The 14,962-nt window shown below is 38.0% G+C and overlaps 1 protein-coding gene across 1 annotated transcript in view; it reads left to right on the forward strand.

The window, feature by feature from the left end:
* RPGRIP1L (RPGRIP1 like) overlaps positions 1-9,789 on the forward strand; it is a 108,889-nt gene extending 99,100 nt beyond the window's left edge. The window contains exons 25-26 of the mRNA XM_055412759.2: positions 2,906-3,039; positions 5,586-9,789. Of these exons, the coding sequence (XP_055268734.2) occupies positions 2,906-3,039; positions 5,586-5,698 (247 nt within the window). The 3' untranslated portion in view covers positions 5,699-9,789. The remainder of the gene's footprint in view (positions 1-2,905; positions 3,040-5,585) is intronic.
* The last annotated feature ends 5,173 nt before the right edge of the window (positions 9,790-14,962 follow it).

Below are 14,962 nucleotides of genomic sequence, written 5' to 3' on the forward strand. Positions count from 1 at the left end.
GCGAGCAACGTTTGAGGTCTCAATCTTGAGGCCCACCCAGCCCAAAGCTGGCCTTCTCCATCCAGTCTTCAACTAGGACTTTGGTTTTGCAGTTCACATAGTAGTTCAGCAAACATTTATGATCCCTACCTAACTATCAGGAACTAAAATGCTGGATAAGAGGAAGTCTCTGCACTCATGGAATGTACATCTCGCTGAGGGAGACAGCCAACAAGTCAACCAACTGTACATTACAGGGTACTAAGAGAAAGCTAAACTAGCTGCTAAAATAGAAAATAACGTGAAGGGTATCCCCTGGCAGTCCAGTGGTTAGGGCTCCAAGTTTCCAGTGCCAGGCCTGGGCTCGATCCCTGGCCTAAGAGCCCAAGATCCATGCAGCCCAGCCAAAAAAAAAAAGTAAGAGTAAAGAAAATAATGATAACATGAAGGCAAATCCAAGGAGACGACATTTAAGCGGGCTAGCGAAGCCTGTCCAGCACATAAAGCAGGGTTCCATCTCTCTTGTCTGACAGGGTTCAAGGTAAGATAAGATGTGTCCGTATGAGTCCATGTATGTGTATATACAGTTTAGCCTAAAGCAAGGCTAAACTATATAGTTTTTAAACTGTCTTAGTTCACCGTCTTCCCTTTTCAGCCTAACAAGAATTTCTTATTTTTGTATTTGATATCTCACTTTGCTCTCGATAGAATTTAAACCAGAAATATTGCTTTTTTTTAATGTTTAGCCCTTTTGTTGGCATTTAGAAGGGTGTCTTTTTTTTCCTTTTTGTCTCAGAATTCTCATATATTCCGTGGAGGTTGTAGTCTGCATTTGTAAAGTGATAGATATTATCCTTAGATGAGACATTATTTAAGGATAACACTTAATATTATTATTATAATCTTGCAGCTGCTATCTTCTCTGTAAGTCTTGTGGGTATAAAGTATGCATCAAATATCACTTCTAATTCCTGCTTTTCTAAGCACACTCATTTTAGGACAATATCTTTCATCATTATTCTTCTTCTTTGAGTGATATAGCCATTGGGTAATTTGGGTGTCTCTGTTTTCTATTGAAACAAGCTTTTCCTATGCCTTCTTTTTCTCTCCCCTTAGAAATGGAGAGGCTTAAGTAACTTTACCTAGATTAAAAATAATAATAATAAAAGAGCAAACACTTATTCAGTGCTTACTACATTCCAGATACTGTTCAGTGTATCATCTAATTTGATCTTCAGTTCAGTTCAGTCGCTCAGTCGTGTCTGACTCTTTGCGACCCCATAAATCACAGCACGCCAGGCCTCCCTGTCCATAACCAACTCCCGGAGTTCACTCAGACTCATGTCCATCAAGTCGGTGATGCCATCCAGCCATCTCATTCTCTGTCGTCCCCTTCTCCTCCCGCCCCCAATCCCTCCCAGCATCAGAGCCTTTTCCAATGAGTCAGCTTGTCACATGAGGTGGCCAAGAGCCAAATGAATTATTACTATCCCACAGATAGGGAAACTGAGATCAGAGAGGTTAAGTAATTTGTACAAAGTCACACAGCGAATAAATAGTAAGGCAGAAATTTGAACCCAGAATGGATGCCCTTAACCACTTAATCTTTTTTTTTAACTTTTTATTTTGTATTGGGGTATAGCTGATTAACAATGTTGTGATAGTTTCAGGTGAACAGCGAAGGGACTCAGCCGTACATATACATGTATCCATTCTCTCCCAAACTCCCCTCCCATCCAGGCTGCCACATAACATTGAGCAGAGTTTCCTGTGCTGTACAGTAGGGCTTTGTTGTTAACCACTTAATTTCTCTATTTTATGCATCATATAAAATATCCATCTTACCCACTTTGCAGACCATTCTGTGTTCACAATTATACAGTTATTGTGTAAATAGGTATTACCTTTGGTTTCAACTTAAGGGATTTCTATTTCCTGAACAAAATGTATTGCTAGCCAAAAAGCAGGGACTAAGTAAAGAAATGAAATGTTGAATACTTTCAGCAAATTATTTTAAAATATTGTCATGCTTACTTGTAAGTATTAGGAAAGGATTTTAACTGTGCATATTTTTCAAGGCACAATGTCTTAGAGACTTAGATTTTTACTGAAAAATGTTATCTAAGAAACAAGTTTCTTGTTTGCGTCTGATTTGGGATGGATACATTTTGAAAATGGTTAATATGGTAGTTTACAAGGATTCATGGTTTAAGCTATGCTGCCAAGACATATCAAAAGACTACTTAACTGTAAATTCTTGTCATTTGGTCAATCCGTGTTTGGCCTCAACACAAGCCACTAATTCAAATCAGTTCCATCAGAACCCTACAATTATATGTCTAAAAGTAAAATAAAACTTGGATGCTATGATTGTAAGTTAAAAGATTGCTGAAGTAATACAAACATTTCATATAACTGTTGGGCAGAACTACAGCATTTATCTAACATAATTCAGAATATATAGAACACAGTTGGTTAAGCTGCTTAACAGAAACTCTAAAATTGTGTGTTTTTATAGAAAATGTTACCTTTCTGTTGCAAACACTGCGCTAACCTCCATGGTCTTTACTCACTTGATCCTTTTAGCCTCAACAGTAGACATGTTAAAATATGATCAGATAATTGTGTAATAGAGTGAACATCTGGTTCTTCTCTTCGCCTCGTAATTTTCTCAGATTCTAGAGATAAATGGTAATCAGTGCTGAGAAAAGTGAATTAGTGTTCATGTGAAGTCTGGGTGTGCGCTTATCATTCTAATCATTCATAGACTAGTTTATCTAACACAATTTTCTTTTTATCGGAATGATAGAAAACTTTGAAATGTCAGTTTGTGATTTTTAAGAAACACCCGTTGAGGAGCCTTGTTCCGTCTGTGGTGGTTTCCTTCTCACTTTCTGGTGATGTTCTCTGCTCTTTCCCACCTCAGTGTCCGCTTCACTGTGGTCAGTGACCCTCCTGAGGATGAGCAGGACCTGGAGTGTGAGGACATTGGCATCGCTAACGTTGACCTCGCTGACGTGTTTCGGGAAGGGAGAGACATCATCGAGCAAAATATTGATGGTACGGGTGGAAGTATTGCTCAATCTGTACCACCAGCAATTGCTGAAATCCAAAGCCTTTATTAAAACCTTTCTGCTGGCTGCAAAGATGTTGAGTCACACACGAGCTGAACCCTTTGCAACTCAAGCTGACTTTCTGTTGAAGCTGGAATCTCTCCCTGCATCCCTCTCCCTCTCTGCCTTCCTTTGAGTCAACAGAAATTTAAAAATAATTAATTGTGTTTCACAAGGAATTACTCATTTTGTTAGTATGGGGGTGGTCAGGGAGTGTGACAATAATTTGGCCATTGGATTGTTTTTAGTGTTGTTTATAAAGGAAATGGCAACCCACTCCAGTGTTCTTGCCTGGGGAATCCCAGGGATGGGGGAGCCTGGTGGGCTTCCGTCTATGGGGTCACACAGGGTCGGACACGACTGAAGTGACTTAGCAGCAGCAGCAGCATAGAAGCCTCATGCTGTCAAGCCTTATTTCAGCTAAGGCATGCTACTCTGAGTGATCATTATAGTGTCTTTTGCAAGGCTTCTCTTTAATTCAGTGTTACAGTCTGGTGATAGAGTCACAGCTAATAACTCTGAGTCATTTTGGTCACTTTTTTCTCATCAGGATTCAGGGAGGAGTTAGGGATTCTTTACAAAAAGTCTCGACTTCCACCTCACCAGGTGTGAGTCCCACCAATGCCTAATTTCTACTCTTTATCCTTATATAACACATTTAGAATCTGCTGAAGGAATTACACTTTATGAAATCAAGACTTTTAATAATAATAATCAGGGATGGCCTGAGCTATACAGTAAATGGAGCAATGAGGCTGAGTCCTATTCTCACTTCTTAAGTCAGCAGAGCCATCCACGGCTAGAAGAATGTAAATGGTTTGTTAACTCATTGATTCATGCATTAAGTGAACACTTAACTGAGCACCTCTTAAGTGCCAGGCACTCTGCTTATACCATAATTCAGCCATCAAGCTTGCCCTGGATATGTGTCAAGTGCTCCAATTTCAGGATCAAGCCAAATAATTAACCAAGTTAGACCAAGTAACCAAATTAGAAACCTGTTCTGGGAAATTTTATAAACTGTACACATCACATACATATCATATACATGTCACAACTTTGGCAGGCATAGAAGAAAAAAATGAGAGGATTAAAATATTAACCTAAAGCCTATAAAGATAGCCAGAACCAAGAGACAAAAAGGATCAAAATTATCTCTGCTTTGTATTCTTAATCTCTTCTCCAGTCAGTTCTGTTTCACACGCCACCGTTTCATTCTGCAAGACCACAAATGACCGTATTGACCTGATGTCGACAGCTATTGTGGCCTTGTTCTGGGAAAGAGTCAGAAAATTAAAACACTGGTCAAGTCAGGTTTTTATTGCTTTGCCACCCATAGACATGAAACATCCCAAAGAAGAGGTGACGACTCCTCTGTGTGCTACCTGCTCATTTCTCTACCTAAGTCTTTGTATATTAAGTTTTATATGAAGGTTTCCTTCCAAATTTTCTTGGAATTAGGCACACACGCATTAAAAGTTCAAGAAAACCACACATACAAAAACAAAAGAAACTACATATACTCCTAAGTGTTCTCAGACTTACCAGGTCCAAAATTCTGGCCTTGAATCACTAGTAGGTATCACTGTTCACAGAGAGAGTGGAGTTTGAATCAGCAGCCCATTTCGCTGCCACCCCTGAACTCAGAGAAGGATCAAACAATCTCCCTTTGGCACACCACTGAAAGCTGTGCCTCCTTCCCAGAGAAGCCCACTGACAATCAAAAATTTTACATCTCCTTTCCTGCAACATCTGTTCATAGATCCTCAAAACGAGTCCATAGACCTTAAGATTCTGGGTCTGCCATTTTAACTTTTTCTCATTTCACATATCATCTGTTTTTTAATATTTATTTGGCTGTGCTGGGTCTTAGCTGTAGCATGTGGGATCTTTAGTGTCGGCATGCAAACTCTTAGTGGCATGTGGGATCTAGTTGCCCAGCCAGGGATCGAACATGGGCCCCCTGAATTGGGAACACGAAGTCTTAGCCACTGGACCACCAGGCAAGTCCCACATATAATCTATTTTAAGTGGAATGTTTTCCTTAGAAAGATAAATAAGCATTTCAAACTATGATCACATAATTTCTTTAGAGTGGGTTGCCATTCTGTTATTTGCTAACACTATATGTTAGAATAAATTCTTCACTGTCATATCTTGATCCCTTTTAGACTTTTTGTTTCTTCCTAAGAAATTCTGATTCTGTGTGGGAATCATTATCCTATAACCTTTCCACTAGGTAAAGGTCAGGATCAGATAACTAGTTTTAACTCTACAAACAATGTGTATTCATATGGCCTACATGCCATACCTCTGAAATGGGTATACACATTCATACACACATGACAAACTTTAATTCTTAGATTTCTGATACCAGTGAATTTTGGACTTTTATAGAGCTGTTTTCATCTTTTCAACTACTATTTCAGTTAGGCTTATCTCAAGAAAAATCTGTTGAATTATATTAACACTTCTCTGCTATTCTCTCCCTAGTTTTGGATGCCAGAGCAGGTGGTGGAGGTATTGGCAAGCTCAGGGTAACAGTCGAAGCACTCCATGCCCTACGGTCTGTCTACGAGCAATTCAGAGATGACTTGGAGGCTTGAAAGAAACTGTTCCAGAGGCATCTCCTGCTCCTGAGTAAATGCTCACATGAAAGTGCTTAGATGAGGTTTCCGTAATTACTCTGGTGTATATAATCTATAATTCATGGGAAGCCGGGGCGGGGAGGACTGGGGTTTGAAGTGTTCATGTTTTGTATACTTTTTCACTTGTTTATTTTTCTGCTCCCTTCTTCCCATGACTGCCACCCCTTGAGAACTTAAGTTCTCCACAGAGGATAACACCTTCTTAATAATTTATACCTACATGATAACATTAGAAAGTCTATTTGCATTTTCACCATTTCCTTATGAAGAACTGAAATGCAATTCCCATTTTTATTTTTAATAAGCAAAAAAGCATAAATCTTAGAAAACCTCTGAAAAAGAAATACTTTTATGTTATCCCTAATTGTCCCACTAAATGGAATGCCTATGATTAGCCTCATTAAGAGTTTTATACTGTGAAGATTTTATTAGAAGCAGTATATGAAAATTACTTGGATTAATGTGTTAATCTTCCTCTTTAAAATGCTAATATCCATTTTATGCACATTAAAGCTCAGTATGCATTTTCTTTGATGCATGCCGTTTCTATCAATTAAATATAAAGAATGAGACTTGGCACCAACTTATTAAATCACTGCAAGTTTTGTTTTTCTTTCCTAAAAAGTATAGTTTTTCTTATTAATATTTGTATTGTTTTCAGATATTTCAATGGTCATATGGATCCAGGGATGTGTGTATATAAAGAAATATTTATACATGAAATTTACACTTTGAAAACTTAGCTTCTGACAGAGAAAGAAAATACTAAAAATATGACTCAGATTTTGATATGCTTAGTTAGACCTGAAAGGAGTATCTTTTTATCATTTTTTTAAAATTTACATCAAGCTTGTACAATGCTCGGGTGTATCTGGATAACCAGATTCTTTAAAAGCAGCTCAGAAAGTTAATTTTCTAGCTTTTAGTCAATCTCACTGAAGGATTTAATTGATATTTTAAATGGAGCTGTGAATCAATGCTGCAAAGGAATTGTCTCTAGAGGTCTAGGATATAATGCATTTCATTTTTTAATTTACTTTTTTATTTGTCATTTTCTTCAAAGGATTTTTATAGGCTGTGGGTTTTCACTGTTTGCAAACAGGCTATGTTCCTTCTTAAGCATATGTAAAGTATTCAGAGAGATAAGTAATTTATTAAAATCTACCTAATTTGCCGTGATATATTAAATCTCTGCTTCAGTGATCACAGACCATTTCATTTAGAGAATTAGGCATTCCCTCTTTGTGTGATTAAAGCTCTGGAAAATGAGTTCTTTGCTCCTATTTGTGAACATTCAAAGCCTGCTAATGGCAAGAAGATGGAATAGATTATGAGACAATTCATTACAGTTCAACAGAAAAAAAAAGCAGCTATAATGCAAAAATGCAAGTATGAATATCTGCATATAGTTTGAACCATCTGTGCTCTAATGGCTTCAATAATGACTCTCGTCTTTAAGAGGCTTTGAAATGACATCCGTACAATATTAATTTGTTGATGTACATTGTGGAACCAGTAGAGTATGATCTGACCACAGAAATCTATAAATTCTGTCTCTACCATTGGGCCTCCCTGTCTGGGGCCTGCCATCTCCAAGAAGAATCTTGCTCTCATCAAACTCGGCAAATCTTCATAACAACTCATTCCTCTGAAGCCTTCCAGAGACCACAAACATCTGCAGACTAAACTCCTCCAACCCTAGTAAACAGCCACATGTTTGTTGTCACTTCAGCTGGCTCTGAGCTCATCTTTTTGGCCTCTCTTTCTAGCTTTCTTTGGCTTTAAGCAGTTACAGTGTCATTAAGGCCCCGTAATATTCCCTGCTGTAATTTAAAACAGCCGGATTATACCCTGGGATTAACTGAGTGGTTTTTGAGACATTTATTGTGGTATTCTCCCAGGAGGTTTGTATTATTGTTTTAAAACGTTACATCCCAAACTAAATGCCCTTTCTGTAGGGAGAAGACTGGATTGTGCTGACTTTTTATGATCTCGAAGTGGAAAGGGGAAGTTTTGATTATAAATCTACTGAGATCTAGCCACCTGTATAGAATAGACATCTCAGCTGACATCAGAGCACTAGCCACATTTCTGTCACTTCGTGTGTACCATAACCGATAACTCAAGATTCCACTTCTAGTTTTAAAATACTCAGCCGCAAACTACATGAATTTTCACAAAACTCATTTTCATAAGTAGTTGAATAACTGCTGGCACATCCTGAAGTAGATAAGTGATCCTGGATGCTTCAGATGGGTTATAGAATAGCTTTTTGTTTTGTCTTGTGTTGACCAGAGTTCATTGAAAAGTTCCCCACCTTTTAGGATCAAGAGCAGTGTTTTTCTCTTGGTGAGCCAAGCCTGACCCATTAAGTATGGCTGGAGGGTAGAGGGGCCTGGCCACACAGATGCACCCGTTTAAGGTAAGGCCTGTGTGAACTTACAGCTCTTGGTGTAAACGGACACAGTACACTCAGCACTTTTGGGGGCTGAAATGCTTTTAGTTTGGAAATATAAATAGAGATGTGATGTGGTATGTGGGAGAGTGTATTTTACATGTTTTTTTGCCTACTGTAGTAGAAATGTCAAATTCCTAGCCACTGTCATGAGAAGCAGTTGACAAAAATAAGTTTTATGGTTTATAGTGTGGTTTACGTAGAGAACATTTCTCTTCACTCTCAGTTTCAACATGTTTTCTAAATTATCATGGTTTATTGCCGTTTAACTTAAATTAGTTTTTTTAAGAATAAATAGAGAATATATTTAATCAAATAAAGAACAGCCACGTTGAAATTCTGCTGTTGCTGCCATTCACTCGTTACCACAAAATGCAAATAATTTCTGTGTATTATGAAGAAGTGTGGGCCGAGAGCGGTCGTGTGATTGGGAAGGCTCTGCGTGCACCCATGTTCCCACAACAAAACATAAATTATTTTAGTAATCTGACATCAAGAACTGTGACAATGAAAACCACTTCTTACACATGTTCTAACAAGAATCTGATTAACATTTCTGTGGATATGGAAAATAAGTTTTTTTAGTCAAAACTGGCACGATTGCTGAATTTAGAATGATTTCCTTATGCTCTAGATATCACAAAATGTGAATCATGTCTAAGAACAAATACGAGAATAAAATGTCATCTTTGGGTAGTACAAAAATACCAGGATGATCATTCATTCCCAACTATGAGAGTACATTTTAATAAGTCACTCATGCCTGAAGGCCTCTGACCACCTTAGCAAAGAAAAACTAAACCCATGATTTATTACAGATTGGGCAACATGCCTAATTAGATCCATGAATGGGAGCAAACGCAGCTTTCCATCCTCTTTGTTCAGAACAAAAACAACCCGCAGGTCAACCAGAAAGCTAAAAAATATCAAAGCTACAGAAACAAGTGTTTCAAAATCTGAAAATACAGAATGAGAAAACATCTCATCCCAATCTCTTTTATCTTACAAGATAGACTCTTCACTTCCATTTCAAAGTACTACCAGTGGACTGCACCTGACAGTCTGACCTCCTGGGAAACCGGGCCCGTGTTCCTGGTACCGTCACACCTTTTGTTCTTGCCCTTTTCCTTTTCCATATAACATTGACTCATATATTTAAACCGTGTTTCTCCTTCAGCTTTTCTGAAGTAAAACCTGGTTCCCTCAGCCTCCGAACACGAGCGCTTTTCTGTGGTAGATGCCTCTGGGCTCCTTGCTTTTTGCCCTTTCTCACTCTTGATTGAGATGCGCCTTTCTCGTCCCCATAACAGTCAGCTCTCTCCCGGTGAATGTCATCAGTTTTCTTTTTAAATCAGATGTACGTGTTGATCTTTATATTTCTGTCCTCTATTCCCTTCACACCTATATTCCGCTGTGACGTTTCCTCCCACCTGTCTATCCCCCTGCTCATTTTTAGTTATTAGTCAAAGCGCATGTATTTCCTTCCTCTTTTCTTGTGCTTTAAGAAAAGCACATCTTTTTTTAAATTAATTTTATCATAGTATAGTTGCTTTACAATGTTGCGTAGTTTCTACTGTATGGCAAGGTGAATCAGCTATACGTATACATGTATCCCCTCTTGGATTTCCTTCCCGTTTAGGTCACCACAGAGTACCGTGTAGGGTTCTCTGAGCTATACAGTCGGTTTTCATTACTTATCTATTTTAGACACAGTATCAATAGTGTATGTATGACAATCCCAATCTCCCAATTAATCCTACTTCCCTTTTCCCCCCTTGGTGTCCATATGTTTGTTCTTCTATACATCTGTGTCTCTATTTTGCAAATAAGATTGTCTATACCATTTCTCTAGATTCCAAATATATGCAATAATATACAATACTTGTTTTTGACTTACTTCACTGTGTATGAAAGTCTCTAGTTCCATCCACATCTCTACAAGTGACACAATTTCTTGCCTTTTTATGGCTGATTAATATTTCACTGTATATACATACCATATCTTTATCCATTCCTCTGTTGATGGACATTTAGGCTGCTTCCATGTCCTGGCTATTGTAAACAGTGCTGCAGTGAACACTGGGGCACATGTGTCTTTCACGGTTTTTCTCTGGGTATATGCCCAGGGGTGAGATGGCTGGGTCATATGGCAGTTCTGTTTTTAGTTTTTAAGGAACCTCCCTACTCTTCTCCACAGTGGCTGTACCAATTTACATTCCCACTCTAAGCACTTCTTTAGATACCAGCGTCTATGACAGTTAAAATGGCCTTCCCAAAACATTTCATTGTGTTAAGTCTTCTCTTAATTTAACATAACAGGGGCACTCTTAGTCAGCCATTATGAAACTAAGGAAACAGCAAGCTAATTTTTATGTCTTTGCTTCTTGTACCTTTTTACAGTGAAGTAACAGAAGCTGAAACTCAGAAAGCTCTTATCACTGATAAGAAGTTGAAGCATAAGGTGTTTTTAAGAAATTTTAAGGAAATGTGTCATTAAAAATCAAGCTATATATTCTATAAATGTGTTTTGTCATGGTTTACACATCATCATTAACAACAAAAAATTAAGAGAAAATTTGCAAGAAAACTTAGAGACTACAATACAGCCTAAAGACTGGGGAGACTTTTCTAACCAAGAGAAGAAAGAAAAGCTATAAAACAAGAGATAGAAGCCTTAAATATGTAAAACATTAAGGTACAGTGGCAGTTTTAATATCAGACAAAATCTAATGCAATGTGGAAAACAAGAGACAAAGATTCTATACTGTTAAAGGGAACAACAGGTCAAAGATGTAGCCAACTTGAATACATACACGTACATGCATACACGCATACACACACACGCGCGTGCGCTTCCCAGATGGAACAACGGTAAAGAATACACCTGCGTGCACACACGCACACGCTGTAAATCTACCTGCCAGTGCAGGTGATACAGGTTTGATATTTTTAAAAACTGCACTTCACTATAATAACAAAAGAGGACACACTTAACCTAAGAAGTCTTTAGAAACCACCCAAATTCCTCCCCACCCATATGATTATCTGCCTTGGCTAGTCCAGGAAAATCCAAATCAACTTTTAATTAAAAATAGAATCCTGCATCCATTTTCCATAAGGAAACAATGAGAAAACTTTTCAGCAGGATGGAGTTCTACCCCAGGAATGATAAATTTGATAGTTTGGATCACCCTTCCTGTTAAGAACAACTTGGGAAGTTCATTTTACATAAGATGTAAGAAATTATAGGAACAAAATCTGGGAACAGAGGAAAGCCCAGAAAGTGGGCTGACCCCAAAGGCTGCTTTTCTCCTAGATGCAGCTGCCAATCTGAAAGCATGGGTGACAGGTTCAGAAGCAGAGTAGAGCTTCCAGCAGACTCACAGGGCTCTGAAGGATAAAAATTGTAATTCAGCGTCCATCGAAGACTAAGAGCCCCAGTAAATACCCCAGACTCAAATTATTTCTACCTTTTTTTTACTTACAGTACTTGGTATACATATAAAATTAACTAGGCACATAAGGAGAAAAGACCATATGACTGAAGACAACAGACTTGAAACACAGATAAGTAATTCAGATAATAGGATCATTGTCTGAAATTCATCATGAACTTAGAATTCACTAGGTGGATATTCAACAGCAAATCAGACACAATTGAAGACAGACTTAGGAAACTTAAAAAAAAATAAAAATCAATTTGGATGCATGGAAAGAAAAATGGAAAATACTGAAGAAAAAAAGAGGGAGCAGTTAATAAGCCTGGGATTGTATGGAAAGTTATACAGGCACTCCTTGGAGATATTGCAAGTTTGATTCCAGACCATTGCAGTAAAGTGGATATCACAATAAAGCAAGTCACACACAGTTTTTCATTTCCCAGTGCATATAAAAGTTGTGTTTGTAGTATACTGCGGCCTATTTAGTGTACAATAGCATTAAGTCTAAAAAAATGTACATACCTTAATTTAAAAATGCTTCATTACTAAAAAATGCTATCATTTGCACTTTCAGTGAGCCATAATCTTTTTGCATAGTAACACCAAAGATCACTAATCAGAGGTCACTATAACAAAATAATAGTGAAAAAGCTGGAAATATGAGAATTATCAAAATGTGACACAGACACAAAATGAGAAAATCTTGTTGGGAAAATGGCACCTTGGGAAAATTATCAAGTCAAAAGATTTGATCAATATAGGGTTACTACATACCCTGTTTGTTGTTTTAAAAAAAGCCACATACACACAATATCTGCAAAGCACAGTAAAATAAAACTAAATAGGCCTGTACACATAACTGAAGTCCCAAAGAGGAAAAAAAAAGAATCAGACTCAATATTCCAAGAGATAATGGCTAAGAATTTTCCAGACTGTGCATAAGACACAATTAGAAGAATGAATTAATCCTATATGCTCAAGTTTGATAAAGTTATCTGAGGCACATTGTGGAGAAACTTGAAAGCCCAAGACAGAGAAAATCTTCAAAGTCAGAGACCACGCTGAGACTGAGAGCTGACTTCTTTACTGAAACGCTGGAAGTCATTAGAGAAAGAGTATGAAATCCTTCTTGGGCCCTACCTCACTTCCCATCTTCTCCTCTCTATCTTTTATTCACAACGAAGGAAGTTAACTCCCCAGGGAAGCTCTTGACCAATAGGAGTCAGCAGCCAGTGGATGATTACTCCCCCTTTTCTTCTCTCAGATGGAAAACCCTGAAGTGCATTCTATAGGATTCCAGCAAGAATAAGTCCCACCACTTACAGAGGTGAGCAACTTGGAAATACAACTTTGCACTAGCATTTTCCTTCTACTTTACTCCTCTCAGGCCCTCCCTCCTCTTCCTGGGACCATCTCCCAAATAAAGTTGTGTGCTCAGGTGCTAAGTCGTATCTGACTCTTTGTGACCCCACCGGGCTCCTCTGTCTATGGGATTTCCTAGGCAAGAATACTGAGAGTGAGCTGCCATTTCCTCCTAGGGGATATTTCCAACCCAGGGATAGAACCCATATCTCCTGAACTGGCAGCAGATTCCTTACCACTGAGCCGCCTGGGAACCCAAATAAAGTACCTGCCTGCAAGTTCTTGTTTCCGACCCTGCTTTGGAGGAACCTAGCCAAGGGTAGCTACCAGGAATGGCCCTAGAAAGCAGAACATCAGGATGGGACTCTGAAGCTGGGTTGCTCACTCATCAAGTGGCAAAAAGGGTGACATGATTTATGGTAAATGGTGAAAAACCCTACCATGTGATAGATTCTTAATGATGGTGGATTAAATGGTTGGAGGGGAAAGTGAAGCATGGTTATCAGCTATTTACTTTCTGAATTTATATTTCAACTTTGTAAGTTAAAAAAAAAAACAACTCAGTAGATGGAAAATTCCAGAAGAAATAAAACCAGCCCTGATGACAAAAGAAAATGTTAATTCAGTATTTCAACATGAATTAAATATAATTTAGAAAGGAACTGAAGATAGGAAAAAAACAGATTGGGAGTTTAAAAACTCAAACTATACAAACTGGAACGTATAAAATGGGAACTGATGTTAGGAAAGAAATTGAAGGGAAAACAAAATGAATCTTGAAATGACTAGATTATAATGTACCTAAGAGAAAATAAATATGGCTGAGAATAGACTAGGGATGACAGTGGATAGAAGAAAAAGGAGCCAAGAAAATTACAGAAATAGGTAGAACCAGTGAGAAAATGATAGTTTCAATATAGACAGGCAAACTTAAATAAGTTTTCCTGAAATTAAAGAATACCTGAGTCTACATATTGAAAGGGTCCACCATGTATGAAAAGGTCCACCAAGTATGAAAACTACTTCAAAACAAGTCTGAAATATATCCTAATAAAACAAAGAAACATTAAGGTTAAAGAAAAAATATCCTTTGGTCCCCCAGGCCAAAAAAAAAAATGTCACTTACAAAGAAAATAAATACTGGTTGACATTAGATTTTGCAAGAGCAACTCGCAAGATAGTAGTAAAATACTGATCAAAAAACTCAGATGAAGTGAAAACCAAGGATTTTTTTTATCCAACTCAGCTAAGAAAATCGATTTTTATTATGATAAAATTCACATAAAATTAACTATTTTAAAACGAAAAATTCAGTGGTGTTTAGTACACTGTTGTGTAACCACTACCTCTAGTTTCAAAACACTTTCATCAATATAAAATCCTGCATAGAGTAAGCGTTTATACCCTATTACCCTCTCCCCAGCCCATGGCAACCCCTAATCTGCTTTCTGTTTCTGTGAATTGACCTGTTCTGGGGCTTCCCAGGTGGCGCAGCGGTAAAGAATCCTCCTGCAATGCAGGAGATGCAGGAGATGCAGGTCTATCCCTGGGTCAGGAAGACCCCTGAGGAGTCTTCAATGCACTCCAGTATGCTTGCCTAGACAATCCCATGGACCGAAGAGCCTGGCGGGCTACAGTCCATGGGGTGACAGAGTCAGATATGACTGAGCACGCACACACCTATTCTGGATATTTCATATGAATGGAGTCATACAATATGTGACCTTTTGTGTCTGGGTTCTTCCATTTAGCATAATGTTTTGAGATTCGTCCACACTGTAACATTATCAGTACTTCATTCCTTTTTGTGGCTGAATAATATCCCATTGTATTAATAACCATAATTTGTCTATTTGTCCATCGATGGACATTGGGATTGTTGCTACCTTTTGGCTAATGTGAACATTGCTGCTATGAACATCTTGGTACAAACATTTGTTTGAGTACCTGTTATCAACTCTTTGG

This window comes from Moschus berezovskii, chromosome 22, assembly GCF_049115385.1.
Source record: "Moschus berezovskii isolate FMDL1 chromosome 22, NW_MosBer_1.0, whole genome shotgun sequence".
Classification (NCBI taxonomy): Eukaryota; Metazoa; Chordata; class Mammalia; order Artiodactyla; family Moschidae; genus Moschus; species Moschus berezovskii.